General features: G+C 41.2%; 1 protein-coding gene across 1 annotated transcript; it reads left to right on the top strand.

Moving 5' to 3' along the window:
• The first annotated feature begins 2,556 nt into the window (after positions 1 to 2,556).
• Positions 2,557 to 12,895, top strand: LOC100136426 (vitellogenin). Its single transcript, XM_014168660.3, has 34 exons — positions 2,557 to 2,638; positions 2,804 to 2,824; positions 2,965 to 3,116; positions 3,208 to 3,459; positions 3,549 to 3,710; positions 3,801 to 3,949; positions 4,041 to 4,191; positions 4,299 to 4,456; positions 4,536 to 4,701; positions 6,317 to 6,442; positions 6,708 to 6,926; positions 7,021 to 7,238; positions 7,333 to 7,430; positions 7,539 to 7,663; positions 7,758 to 7,859; positions 7,969 to 8,088; positions 8,183 to 8,369; positions 8,466 to 8,559; positions 8,644 to 8,829; positions 8,946 to 9,099; positions 9,219 to 9,432; positions 9,517 to 9,827; positions 9,971 to 10,021; positions 10,131 to 10,205; positions 10,316 to 10,522; positions 10,661 to 10,812; positions 10,910 to 11,057; positions 11,166 to 11,292; positions 11,406 to 11,589; positions 11,688 to 11,782; positions 11,914 to 12,008; positions 12,141 to 12,306; positions 12,391 to 12,552; positions 12,661 to 12,895. The coding sequence occupies exons 1-34, from the start codon at positions 2,599 to 2,601 to the stop codon at positions 12,771 to 12,773; spliced, it is 4,980 nt and encodes a 1,659-aa protein (XP_014024135.1). The 5' UTR covers positions 2,557 to 2,598; the 3' UTR covers positions 12,774 to 12,895.
• Positions 12,896 to 14,504: the final 1,609 nt, after the last annotated feature.

The raw sequence follows: 14,504 nt of genomic DNA, 5'->3' as shown, positions 1-14,504 counted from the left end.
CAGACAACCTGTGGAATTGCTCCAGCAATGTATTCAATGCAAAACCTTCCATAAGACCATGAAGCAACTCCTCGTGCCTTCCAATGGTGGCTCCTTGGGAGGAGACAGCATTGTGGAGCTGGTCCGAGTCTGCTGGGTCCGTCATGGCCAGTTTGTACTATCACGACTCAGGATAAGACCCAGATGGAGACAGTTCAAAATAACAAACGTTTATTTACAAAACGGGGGGGGGGCAGGCAAACGACAGATCCAGGGCAGGCAGAGGCCAGTAATCCAGAGCAGAGTCCGAGAGGTACAGAACGGCAGGCAGGCTCAGGGTCAGGACAGTCAGAATGGTCAAAACCGGGAAAACAGGGACTAGAGTGAAAACAGGAGTACGTGAAAACCGCTGGTAGGCTTGACGAGAAAAGACGCACTGGCAACGGACAAACAGAAAACACAGGTATAAATGCACCAGGGATAATGGGGAAGATGGGCGACACCTGGAAGGGGGTGGAGACAAGCACAAAGACAGGAGAAACAGATCAGGGTGTGACAGATAGGGTATTTATGGATGTGTTATGAATGACTGAAGGTGTCTCACTTCAAACAAAGTATTACAGAACACTACATGAAGTGTCAATAAATAGTTTTTTAACATTCTGCTAATTTATGAAGGTTCTCTCATGATCCACAGGTTATTGTAGGGTGTGAGAGATATTTAAATGGAGAGATGGACCTCCAAAGCTTGTGTTTGGGTGTGTGTGTCAGAGCCAAGATGATTTGGAGTAGTCCAACCTGAGACTACCGCACCAGGTATTCCTTTTCTGTTCCCATACTGGAGACCAGGGCTTGTTCACAACCTGTTACAACGGTGCCAACATTTTGTGGCTGATCTTTCAGCGGGGGAGTGAGTGAATGTGTCAAAGACCTGACTGGGCCCAGCACTCCACGGTATGGCTCATTATGTTGTTGTGTGTGGGTTTGTGTACTGAGGAACATGTAACTTGGTTCCAGAAAAAGCCACTTTCAATTTCCTTATGTTGGGGGCTTTCATCAGGGTAAGTGTTTCTTGGTGTAAAGTCATCCCGAACACAGCACATATCAGCCTGGGATATCAACCATTCATAGTTAGCCTTAGTGGGAGTGACCATAGAATTCTATGGGAGTGACCTTACTGAGTAAAGTATTTGCCATCATTCCCCCTGGTCGTCACTAGTTAACTGTAACGGCTCTCATTGGTGGTAGAAGTAGACCAAGGCGCAGCGGGGTAAGTGTTCATGATTCATTTGTTCACACAACACTTAAAACAAAAATACCAAAAGGCAAAAAACGAAAGCGCACAGTTCAGTTAGGCACAGACACTAAACAGAAAACAAGATCCCACAAAACACCAAAGGAAAATGACAACTTATATATGATCCCCAATCAGAGACAACGATAGACAGCTGCCTCTGATTGGGAACCACACTCGGCCAAAAACAAAGAAATAGAAAACATAGATTTTCCCACCCGAGTCACACCCTGACCTAACCAAACATAGAGAATAATAAGGATCTCTAATGTCAGGGCGTGACATTAACGCTGCCACAAAGTCATAATTATGGCTAAACCCTGCCCATTTCCACAATTTCTCTTATTGAAAATAGATTTTAAACCTAACCCTAACTAATGAAGGCCAAGTTTGATGCGTTGGGGGGGTGGTAAAGCTGACAGTCTGCACTTTAACATCCATCATGGTATCATTTCAAATCAAAATCGCTGGAGTACAGAGCCAAAACAACAACAAATGTCTCACTGTCCAAAGATTTTTATAAAATTTACACATTAACATTTCAGTCTAATTTAACATCTGGATTGAACAACAAACCTGTTGTAGGCCTGCATATTCAGTGTCATTGACTGACAAGCTGGCATAGTCTTATCTATAGGTCAAGCTGACCATTGTTGCCACATGGTTGGTTCATCTGAATAACAAATACTTGTTCAAGGACTTCAATAGCGTTGAGGACTAGCTTGGACCAATGGCTGATCCATGTTCAAGTGCCAAAACTCGTCGGGTTTTGACATTACTAGTATTCTAATTTATCACATTCTCTAACATATTAGAATTGATCATAAATGTACTGATCCAAACCTAGACAATATATTTTATTTAGCATTGTGTTGCATCATTATTTAGGCACCAACTGCCTACTTATCTCTACTGGGTTCTACTTCTAAAGTACAAGAGCCTTTGTGTACATTTTTAATTAGTGGTTAGATAAATAGAGAAAAATAACTAATGTAGTATTTAAAGAAAAATGAAGGTCATAGTATACATAACTTGTTGGATAAAACACCATGTGATTCTCCAGACAATTTTCATTAAAGAACTGACTTAGATGGACATTGATCTGTAAAGGGCTAAATGGCAGTGGGGCAGGTTAACCTAACCTATGGGTGTATGTGGCCACCTCAGAACTAGTGATAACCCACTCAACAGGCTTTATTATGAGCACATACTGATCTCAACTTATGTAACGTTAGTTAATTATATATTTTGTTACGATTGTTTTGTCGACAGAAAATTGCTTTAAAAGGCAGTCTGGGACTGTTGTTCCTCACATCACACTGGCCATGAGAGCAGTAGTACTTGCACTGACTCTAGCCCTTGTGGGTAAGTACAGCTTTTCTGTCTTATTATAGTGCGGATATTATAACTAACTTCATGAAAATATAACTAAGTTATGTAAATATTGAAATGTACAATTGTGTATCTATGACATTTTTTGAAAAACATTCAGTAACATATTGTGACAATTATTTTTGTTTTATCTTGTAGCGAGTCAATCTGTTAACTTTGGTAAGTACATATTATCTTTATGGATTTTTACTTATGTTTATAAGGTAGATTCACTTCTGCATTTTTTCTAGTTGAATAAATTAAGTAAAACCAGTTCTCAGATCACAAGATCATCAAATATGTTTTGATTGTTATTACAGCCCCTGAATTTGCTGCCAGTAAGACCTATGTGTACAAGTATGAGGCACTGGTCCTGGGTGGTCTGCCTGAGGAGGGTCTGGCTAGAGCTGGAGTAAAAATAATCAGCAAAGTTCTTATCAGTGCAGTTGCAGAGAATACCTACTTGCTGAAGGTATTTGTTATACATGAAGTTCACACACAAACAATATCTTAATGTGATGTCCATTACATTTACTAATTCATCAATTGATATCTCCTTGTAGCTTGTGAACCCTGAGATCTTTGAGTACAGTGGTGTGTGGCCCAAAGATCCTTTCGTCCCAGCTGCAAAACTCACTTCAGCTCTGGCTGCTCAGTTCTCAATTCCCATCAAGTTTGAGTATGCCAGGGGTGTTGTGGGTAAGGTATTTGCCCCCACTGCTGTCTCTGAAACGGTGCTGAATGTCCATAGAGGTATCCTGAACATTCTTCAGCTCAACATCAAGAAGACACAAAACGTCTATGAGTTGCAGGAGGTAAAACTTGTATATGTTCATATGTAGATGCAAAACATGTTTCAGTAAGCAATGTTTGAGTTCCTCACTCATGCTCTCTTTTGTGTTAGGCTGGAGCTCAGGGAGTGTGCAAGACCCACTATGTGATCAGTGAAGATACCAAGGCAGAGCGCATCCATTTGACCAAGAGCAAGGATCTCAATAACTGCCAGGAGAGAATCATGAAGGACTTTGGTCTGGCTTACACAGAGAAGTGTGTAGAGTGCCAGCAGGTATGAGCATAAGTATATATTTTGGGGGTTGGAAAAACATAACCAGAAACACTTCACATGACAATACAACTCTGTGTTTTGTCTAAACAGAGACAGAAGACCCTGATGGGAGCTGCAGCTTACAACTACATCATGAAGCCCGCTGCCAGTGGTGCTCTGATCATGAAGGCCACTGTTACTGAGCTCCATCAGTTCACACCATTGAATGAGATGACAGGAGCTGCCCAAATGGAAGCAAAGTATGTTGACTGACTTGTGGTACAAAAGGAAAACATTTTCATTTTATTAAGCTTACAGGTTTATAAGTTTGCCATGAACTACCTTTCACAGACAAATGTTGACTTTCGTTGAGATCAAGAATGCTCCAATTATTCTCTCCGATGCTAATTATGATCGCCGTGGATCCATTCGGTATGAGTTTGCCACTGAGATTCTCCAGATACCCATTCAGCTCCTTAAGATCAGCAACGCACATGCTCAGGTACAGTGACTCAATGACTCTATCTATTATTTGATACATAAGCCTGACAATATGTAAAGCCAAAGATGACAAAGGTTTAATACAAACACTTCATTATAATTGTTTAGGCTGTGAAGATCCTGAATCGTCTGGTCACATACGACACGGCACAGGTCCATGACGATGCTCCTCTTAAGTTTATGCAGTTTATTCAGCTCCTGCGCATGGCAAGCTCTGAGACTATTGAGGCCATCTGGGCTGAGTTCAAGGACAAACCAGCTTACAGGTAATTTTTCAAAATATATTTTTTTCTGGGACAATTGCTCAAACAAAGACACAACGACAGAAAAACTTTTTTTTTTCAGACACTGGATCCTGGATGCTGTCCCCTCCATCGGAAGTAGAGTGGCTGTGAGATTCATAAAGGAGAAGTTTTTGGCTGGTGACATCACTATTTTTGAGACTGCTCAGGCTCTGGTTGCTGCTGTGCATATGGTGGCTGCTGATCTGGAGACTGTTAAGCTTGCTGAAGTAAGTAAACCTTTAAATTATATTTAAGCATTCTTATAGATTTCCTCATTAAGATTACTAAACATTGTGGCATGAGGTGGTCTAGTGGTTAACACCACTACCTTCAACACATAAGTGACCCACTGCCTCGATTCAGTCTTATGTAGCAACATTTGGTGTTTTTTTTAAAGTAGAGACTCTACAAAACGGTATATCATACACCACAGTTGAGGAACAATGGGAAAGTAATTCTGCTTTGAAAGTTGGTAAACTTGTAACCCTACTTATGAGAAAATGTCCCTTGAATATTTTTCCTACACCTACTGGAGAGCTTCTTCGTTTAAACCTATTCAGCATCGTTCACACCTTCTTAAGCCTTAGCTAAACAGAGTGAGTAAGGTAGTGTAGTAAACAACCAAAGATTTCAAGACTAAAAGTGGTGAAAGTAGTAGCCTAAAATAAGGAAAAACTTCAGGTAAAAATACACTTTATCTAGTCCTTGGCCTATATCCTAATCTGACTTTGAAAGTGTCCGGATAAAAATATTTTATAAATATTTTATAATTATACATTATGCTTACCCAGACACTTGTCCAAAACTGATGGGTCATGTGAAAGAAATTCTATAACCACCCCCAGCCACATGTAGCTAAGCGGATGGTTACTATTGTCTGGACATGTACACATGTTCATGAAATACAATCGATGGCTGTAATCAGCAATTGCAAGTGGCTTTCTGAGATACAAATAATATTACTACAGAGATCATACACATACCGTTAGCTAGCAAGCCAACAAGCTAACATTTGCTAGCTAGCTAACAGTACGCTTTAACTTGCAATGAAAATGACTTTCTGACAAAAGTTGAAAGGTATAATATCTGAGAATGTAGCTACACTCTTACCAGTATACATGGATGAACACTTCATGGCAGCGTGTCTTCTCTGTTTGGTTTGTAGCAAGCTACAGCTTGTTTGGCCCGTTGTTGTGTCAAGTCACTTCGGTTCACACTGACTGTGTGCAGAAAGTAGTCCATCACAACTTTTTCCCACTAATCTTTGTCAATAGCACCTAATAAATTCTGGGCAACAATGTTGTTGAGCGCAGTAGCAACACATTTGCAGATCTCCATGGCTAGCATTATATCTTTCAAAAAAGCCACTGTAGCAAGGATTATTGACACATACCGAGCAGCTCATGTTATAGACAGAAGCGTGCCACATGGCAGACCAACACAAACTCATCTCTCGGCATATCCAGCCCATTCATTAGCCCATTCATTATCTCAGCCAATCATGGCTAGCGGGAAGGTATTTTTCCATGGCTAAACCAACTAGGCTCATAATTTAACAATTGTATTCATATTTACAGATGGCATACACGTTTGTTATGAAGGCACATGACAGTTCACATGTTCCAGAAGGCATTTCTGAAAGAACAAAATGAAAATGCCTCTCCTGTGAAGTAGTGACGTGCGACATACGCCTAGCTTTTTGAAGCTGGTCACATATGTGCTCACGACCGTCTGGTTGTGAATCCTGGACCCACTTTACTCCTTCTACACTGTCCTATCTCTTCAATATTTTGTAAGAAATTATATAAAGATGACTCAAAACAATACCTTTTTCACCACCAGAGCCTGGCTTTCAACCACAAGATTCAGACACACCCAGTTCTACGTGAGATCGCCATGCTTGGTTATGGTACCATGGTTTCCAAATACTGTGTTGAAAATCCCAACTGCAATCCTGAACTTGTGAAGGTAAAATGGATGTATTTTCCTATAATCATTTACATTTGAGTCACTTAGCAGATGCTCTTACGATAGCTAGGTGAGATAACAACATATCACAATCATATCAAGTACATTTTTCCTCAAAAAAAGATTTATCAGCAAAGTCAGTGCTAGTGGGATACTTTTCAAAGAGGTAGGGTTTCAGACATTTTCGAAAGATGTCATCTCACGTATATGATGATCTACTGATTGAGGTTATTCAAACATATCTACTGTATATGTCTTCCCACAGCCCATCCACGAACGTGCTGTTGAGGCTGTTGCTAATAGCAAATTTGAGGAACTCTCCATGGTTCTTAAAGTTCTGGGTAATGCCGGCCATCCTGCTAGCATTAAACCAATCACAAAGCTCCTGCCCGTGTTTGGAACTGCAGCTGCTGCTCTGCCCCTGAGAGTCCAGGCTGATGCAGTCTTGGCCCTGAGGAACATTGCTAAGAGAGAGCCTAGAATGGTGAGTACAGTCCCTCCATTAAATTGCAAATGACAACATCATCATTCTCATTGGCGAAGTCCATTCAAATCTCTGCATTATTGTTCTGAATTAGGTCCAGGAAGTTGCTGTGCAGTTGTTCATGGACAAGGCTCTCCACCCAGAGCTCCGCATGCTTGCCTGCATTGTTCTGTTTGAGACAAAGCCCCCAATGGGCCTGGTGACTACTTTTGCTAACATTCTGAAAACAGAGGAAAATCTGCAGGTGGCTAGCTTCACCTACTCTCACATGAAGTCCCTGACCAGGAGCACTGCCCCTGACTTTGCCTCAGTGTAAGAGTACTCTTTCACCTTTACATGTCAATATATCTCTCTAAATCTCTATGGAATCAGGTTTAATAACATAGGTACTATTCCTTCATTTTAGTGCTGCTGCCTGCAATGTTGCTGTCAAGATGCTCAGCACCAAATTTAGAAGGTTGAGCTGCCACTTCAGTAAAGCCATCCACCTGGATGCCTATTACAGTAAGGTCCTCCTCTTATCTTCCTTGGCTTGCAACGACTGACCCATAGCATCATTCACTAAATATCAACAAAGTCAATCATTAAGAGTCATTTTCCCCCATCTTAAAGGTCCCCTGAGGATTGGTGCTGCTGCCAGTGCTTTCTACATCAACAATGCTGCCACCATTTTCCCCAGAACCGTCGTGGCCAAAGCTCGCACCTACTTTGCTGGAGCAGCTGCTGATGTTCTTGAGGTAAAGGCGGTTTTTCAAAGTTCCTTGAAATGATCAATGATTGAGTACATTTAAAACACTTTTTAACTGTCCAAGCTTAATGTCTGCCCCTTAGGTTGGAGTGAGAACTGAGGGAATCCAGGAGGCTCTTCTGAAAATCCCCACAGTTACTGAAAATGTAGACAGGATCACCAAGATGAAGCGTGTCATTAAGGCTGTAAGTATCAACGATCACTAAGTTACACATTTATCTTAAATTGCTTTAATCCCTGTAGATTTTTAAATTAAATTGATCAATCAGGTTTGCTTTACTCGTCTATCCACAGCTGTCTGACTGGAGGTCCCTAACCACACGCAAGCCCCTAGCCTCCATATATGTGAAGTTCTTTGGACAGGAAGTTGCCTTTGCCAACATTGACAAGCCCATCATCGATCAGGCACTTCAGGTACAACAAATTATATAACTTAATAGTCTCCAAAAGTATTCATAAAACATTCACAGTTGAGGGATAAAACAGCTAACCTAATATTATCCCACAGCTTGCCAACAGTCCTTCTGCACGCGCTTTGGGAAAAAATGCCTTGAAGGCACTGTTGGCTGGAGCAACTTTCCAGTATGCTAAGCCCCTGCTGGCTGCAGAGGTGCGTCGCATCTTCCCCACCGCTGTTGGTTTGCCCATGGAGCTCAGTTTCTACACTGCTGCTGTCGCTAAAGCATACGTCAATGGTAACTATATCATAATAGTTCTTGCTTAGTAATTAGTAGTTCTTCCCTAGATCTCTGATCTCCCATATGAATGTGCTTTTATCTTTATGTTCATAGTCCGTGCCACTCTGACACCTCCTCTGCCTGAAACCTTCCGTATTGCCCAGCTATTGAAAACAAACATTCAGCTACACGCCGAAGTTAGACCAAGGTAAGTATAAGACCAATATTTTCTGATGACATCATTTGTACCACAAATCTTGGTAAATTTAACAAATGTCTCCTCTTCCTGTAGCATTGTCATGCATACATATGCTGTGATGGGAGTGAACACTGCATTCATCCAGGCTGCTATTATGGCAAGAGTTAAGGTCCACACAATTGTCCCTGCAAAATTTGCAGCAAAGCTTGACATCGCTAATGGCAACTTCAAGGTTGAAGCTTTCCCTGTTTCCGCTCCTGAGCATATTGCTGCCGTACAGTAAGGGCAATCTTTTTCTTGGTCAGAAAAGAGGATGTAATAGCTGTTTACATTAAGTTCATATTTTTTTAACATGGCTGCCACAGTTTTATTGAGATCTATGTTCTATCAAACAGCATTGAGACCTTTGCTGTGGCAAGAAATGTGGAGGATGTCCCAGCCGAGATAATAACTCCCATGATTCCTGCCCAAGGAGCAGCAAGAAGCGCACAGCAGTCCAGGGAAAAGTCTATGATGGCAGCCTCTGCTGCCTCTTTTGCTGGAAGTTTGGTGAGTTTGTATGAAATACTTGTTCAAAACTAAATTCACACAAGCATTGCCAATCAGAAATTATTAACCACAGACCCCAGACATTTGATACATTTTGTGAATTTATATAATTTTTTCAGTCAAGATCTTCTGAGATGATCTATTCTGATTTGACATCCAACTTCAAGCCCATCATTAAGGCAATTGCAGTCCAGCTTGAGGATACAATCTGTGCCGAAAGGCTTGGAGTCAAAGCATGCATTGAATATGCTTCTGAGAATGCTGACTTCATCGGAAACACTCTTTTCTACAACATGATTGGAAAGCATTCAGTCCATATTTCTGTGAAACCATGTAAGCATTAATTTGGTAATAAGCAAAATTCAGCATACACTTGCAACAATCTTTTTATCTATTTATAATGCATTCCATTTTTAGCCGCATCTGGACCCGCCATCGAGAGGCTGGAGTTTGAAGTGCAAGTTGGACCCAAGGCTGCAGAAAAGATTATCAAAGTCATCACCATGAACGAAGAGGAGGAAGCTCCAGAGGGAAAAACTGTACTGTTGAAGCTCAAGAAACTTCTGGTGCCTGATCTGAAGAACGGCACCAGAACTTCCTCCAGTTCCAGCAGTTCTCATTCCAGCAGCTCTAGCTCTAGTAGTTCCCGCTCTAGATCCAGAAAATCAGGGAGCAGCCGTTCTTCCAGCTCATCTAAGTCCAGCTCCTCCAGCTCTCGCCACTCCCAGGTAAGGCTACTGTTTCTCACATAACTCTTTGAGTCAGATATTTATGGAGTTGACAAACAAGGCACACACTTGTTGCAAACATACATAGATGTTAAAAATGTGAAGAGAATTTATTGAATGTAATGGTATTTTTACCCAAATAGCCTCACGACCCCATAGACGTTTACGACCGCAAATTCAACAAGAATCACAAGGTACAATATTGAGGAATTTTCATTTACGGTATGGTTTATAAAAAATAAATGTTTGTAGAAAAGTATTTCCGTAAACACCCTGATGATTTGTTTTGCTGTTTGTTTGCAGGAGTCTGAAGCCACCTCCAATGTCATCTCCAGAAGCAGGAGCAGTGCCTCTAGCTTCCATGCCATCTACAAGCAGGTGACACTTCACCATCATAACTTGAGTCAAGATAATCATCTCTTTCATTGTGTGCCATTGGGAGAAAGCGCAGAGATGAATTAAGCTTTAAAATGTGTTTCTCTTCTCAGGCCAAATTCCTTGGCAACACTCTCGCCCCTAAGGTGACCATCCTGCTCCGTTTAGTGAGAGCTGACCATAAGAAAGAGGGATACCAGGTTACTGCTTACTTGAACAAAGCTACTTCCAGACTGCAGATCATTCTGGCTGCCCTTGATGAGAGCGACAACTGGAAACTGTGTGCTGATGGTGTTCTGCTCAGCAAACACAAAGTCACTGTAAGATCAAATATCTTGTAAATGGTGCTACAATATACGTTTTCTGATCGTTTTTTATTGTTTAGGTTGTACCGTGGGTAGCAATAATCCCTATTGTATACAAAAACAATGTACACTTTATTTTGTTCTCCTAATTAGGCCAAGATTGCTTGGGGTGCAGAGTGCAAGGAATATAACACCTTTATCACTGCTGAGACTGGTCTTGTTGGTCCAAGCCCTGCAGCTCGTATGAGGTTGTCTTGGGACAGACTCCCCAAGGTTCCCAAGGCTGTTTGGCACTGTGTTAGGATGTACGGTTACTCATTTGTAATTTACTAGTGATAGCTGAATAATGTTACAGAACAAATCAAGAACAACTTCTGATTTGTGTAACTTTTTCTCTTCTAGCCTGTCTGAATACATCCCTAGGTACATCCCATCTTACCTGGCTGAATTGGTTCCAATGCAAAAAGACAAAAATAGTGAGAAACAGATTCAATTCACTGTGGTTGCAACATCTGAAAGGACCCTGGATGTCATTCTGAAAACACCCAAGGTGAGGAACATTGTTTTTCCCACAATAGTATTTTCTGTTGTTTTATTTCTCCAGACTTCTCTTCTTGGTTGACTGTTTCTGATGAGGATTTGTGTATCTAAATCACAGATGACACTGTATAAACTGGGTGTGACCCTCCCCTGTTCTCTGCCCATTGAGTCTGTGACTGATCTTTCTCCCTTTGATGACAACATTGTTAACAAAATCCACTACGTGTTTGCTGAAGTCAACGCAGGTAAGCAGAAACAATACAAAAAAACAATAAAAAAAAAACAATGTCGCAGTAAATGGAAAGTTACGACGTTAAAAAAGGCAAGCAAGGTATAAATGAACACTATTGTTTTCCAGTTAAATGTAGCATGGTCGGAGACACATTGACCACATTCAACAACAGGAAGCTCGAGATCAAGATGCCTCTCTCTTGCTACCAAGTTTTGGCTCAGGATTGCACCATAGAGCTCAAATTCATGGTTCTGCTGAAGAAGGATCGCGCATCTGAAGAAAACCACATCAATGTGAAAATCTCTGACATGTGAGTATTGTTTTAGAAAACAATTGCTTTTGACACAAATATATTTCTTAGTTCCATCAATAACATAATGTATGAAATGTTATCTTTGACACTTCCAGTGATGTTGACCTGTACCCTGTGGATAATGATGTGATAGTGAAGGTCAATGGAATGGAAATTCCCAAGGATGACCTCCCATACCAGGACCCCTCAGGTTTCTCATGCTCCTTCAACCTTATTTATCAACATCACAATAACTAGAATAATCTAATGTACTGCAGTAATAAGATAATAGAAAATGGCCTCATCCATAAACTACAACATTGTTTATTTTCTTGCCTAAAGCTTCTATCAAGATCAAACAGAAGGGTGAAGGCGTGTCTCTCTATGCCCCAAGCCACGGTCTCCAAGAAGTCTACTTTGATAAGAACTCATGGAAGGTGATTGGTATATTATGTCATAGTATCAATAATACTGTATCATTAAATTAATGAATAGCATATTACTTGTTAAAAGGGTACTAAAACATAAGCTACAGTCGTTCTAAGTTGTTATTTGATTTTGGCACTCAGATTAAAGTTGTGGACTGGATGAAGGGACAGACCTGTGGACTCTGTGGAAAGGCTGATGGCGAAGTCAGACAGGAGTACAGTACACCCAGTGGCCGCCTGACCAAGAGCTCAGTCAGCTTTGCCCATTCCTGGGTGCTTCCTTCTGATAGCTGCCGTGATGCGTCTGGTAAGTCTTAGCCTACCGCTTATGCTGCATTACAAATGTCAGTTCATTTAGCTAACATATTATTACTGTACCTCTCTATCTCAGAATGTCTCATGACGTTTGAGTCTGTGAAGCTGGAGAAGCAGGTGATTGTTGATGACAAGGAGTCCAAATGCTACTCTGTTGAGCCTGTGCTGCGCTGTCTGCCTGGATGCCTCCCAGTGAGGACCACCCCCATCACCATCGGTTTCCACTGCCTGCCCGTCGGTGAGTCTATAATGGACAACTGTTTTACTGAAGACACCATACTGTTCTGATGTATCCAATAAATACTGATCTGCGGTTCCTAATTTCTTACTTTCTTTCCTATTACAGATTCCAACCTGAGCCGCTCTGAAGGTCTGAGCAGCTTCTATGAGAAGAGTGTGGACCTGAGGGAGAAGGCAGAAGCCCATGTGGCCTGTCGCTGCTCTCAGCAGTGCATTTAGTGCTCTGGTGGAGCAGATACTGTAACTTTTATAACAGAAAATATGTAATTTCACATCACTGAGATGTAACCTACAACATTATTGACCACTCAAATTGTAATAAATCCAACTGTGCATTCAAAGATGGTCTCTGATACATTTTTCCATGTTTTTCATTTGCAAAAAGAGCCCTCTAATAAGAGAAATTTAATGGCAATCACTTTTCATGGTGAATTATGAAATCAGAAAATATATTTTTTTTAAAAGACATCAGTGCCAAAAACACCTTCAGCTTGACAGAGGAGTTATATTGTAAACACATCCAACTTGCTATGACTGTTCAGTGTACCATTTCCATTGCACTGCATCTACAACAAATACAATAGCTTAGACCAATAATGTTTTGTTGTCATCACAATCAATTGAAGGGAAAGACAGTTTGTCAATTTCATAAGTCAATGTAAAGAACTATATCTCTTTTCACATTTGGTGTTGGTGTATCAGCAACATTTCACTAAAAGTACATTCTAAAATTATATCCAATATTTAAGGAAAAAACTATGTTGACTATGATAACAAATACATTATGCTGTCTGACATTCAAATGTATAAAATTACATGACCTTAACAAAAAGGTAATACAATAAAAATACTTTTGACATGAAATGTATAGAAATGACATCTACAAACAAAAACATTACCTTAAAAACAACACTAATTTGTCCCTCTGTCACTCAGCAGTCAAAATATTATGGCTCTATCAAAACACAGTCAGGGAGGGGCCTTGTCCGTCCCAAAAACACTTGGCCTTGCCCCCATGGCAATCCAACTCTATGGATTCTCCATTCACCGAGTGGACAGGACATTGGATTCAAGAAAATTGACAGGGGGAGGGTTATGCCTCTTCATCAACAGTAAATGGTGTCCTGACTCTACCCATTGGAAGTCTCTACCCATTGCTCACCCGTCTTGGAATACTTGATGGACAAATGCCAAACGTTCTACCCCCGAGAGAGTTTTCAGCTGTTATCGTGATTGCTGTATATGTTCAATCTCAGGACAAGAAAAACAGGCAGGAAACCATGCCCCCGGAGGCTGCTTTCCTTGTTGCCGGTGATTTTAGTTCCTCGTCATTAAGACAAATAATGCCCAACTTCCATCAACACAACTCCTACACCACAAGGGGTGATAAAGGCCAATGCTACTCTAGCCACAAGCAAGCATACAAGGCCTTCCCTCATCACCCTTTCGGCTAATCAGATTGTTACGCACGCCTCTAGAAAGAGGGAACGCAACACCCTGCTACAACTTAACTCTCCGTGTTGTGAAAGAGGTATGGAAGTGTAGGTGTGAGCAAGGATGACACAAAGGCAGAGAATACCGTTAACAGGGAATTTATTCCTTCACGCGGTAAGGTTGGGGAAAAGGGGCTGGACGGAACCAAAGCAAAGAAACTAAATATCAAAACCCCCTCTCCTACCTTACCTGCCTACCCACTACTTACCTAACTAGCACCACCTGGTGCACTAACCAAAATACAGGGGATGGTCCGCCCAGGTCTTTCCTAGTGTGCATAGACAGTAAACTACTACGGGTATATGTATGCCCGCGGGCCTCTTGCCTAAGCACTCCCTAGGTGCCTTCCCCTTCCCCCCTGGGAACAAAGGAAACAGAATAACACAAATGTACAAACTACTTTACAACAAAACCTGAGAAAACACTAACCCAGGACATTAAAGAAGCTCTGAGCAC

This window comes from Salmo salar, chromosome 23, assembly GCF_965601325.2.
Source record: "Salmo salar chromosome 23, fSalSal1, whole genome shotgun sequence".
In the NCBI taxonomy this organism is placed as follows: Eukaryota; Metazoa; Chordata; class Actinopteri; order Salmoniformes; family Salmonidae; genus Salmo; species Salmo salar.
This window is presented reverse-complemented; position numbering and strand designations above follow the sequence as displayed.

Excerpts from the sequence above, each read along its gene's own strand:
- LOC100136426 (XM_014168660.3), top strand. The coding sequence starts at position 2,599 with ATGAGAGCAGTAGTACTTGCACTGACTCTAGCCCTTGTGG. Across the intron at positions 3,711-3,800 it reads AGTGTGTAGAGTGCCAGCAG|AGACAGAAGACCCTGATGGG; the intron begins GTATGAGCATAA and ends TTGTCTAAACAG. Across the intron at positions 6,927-7,020 it reads CTAAGAGAGAGCCTAGAATG|GTCCAGGAAGTTGCTGTGCA; the intron begins GTGAGTACAGTC and ends GTTCTGAATTAG.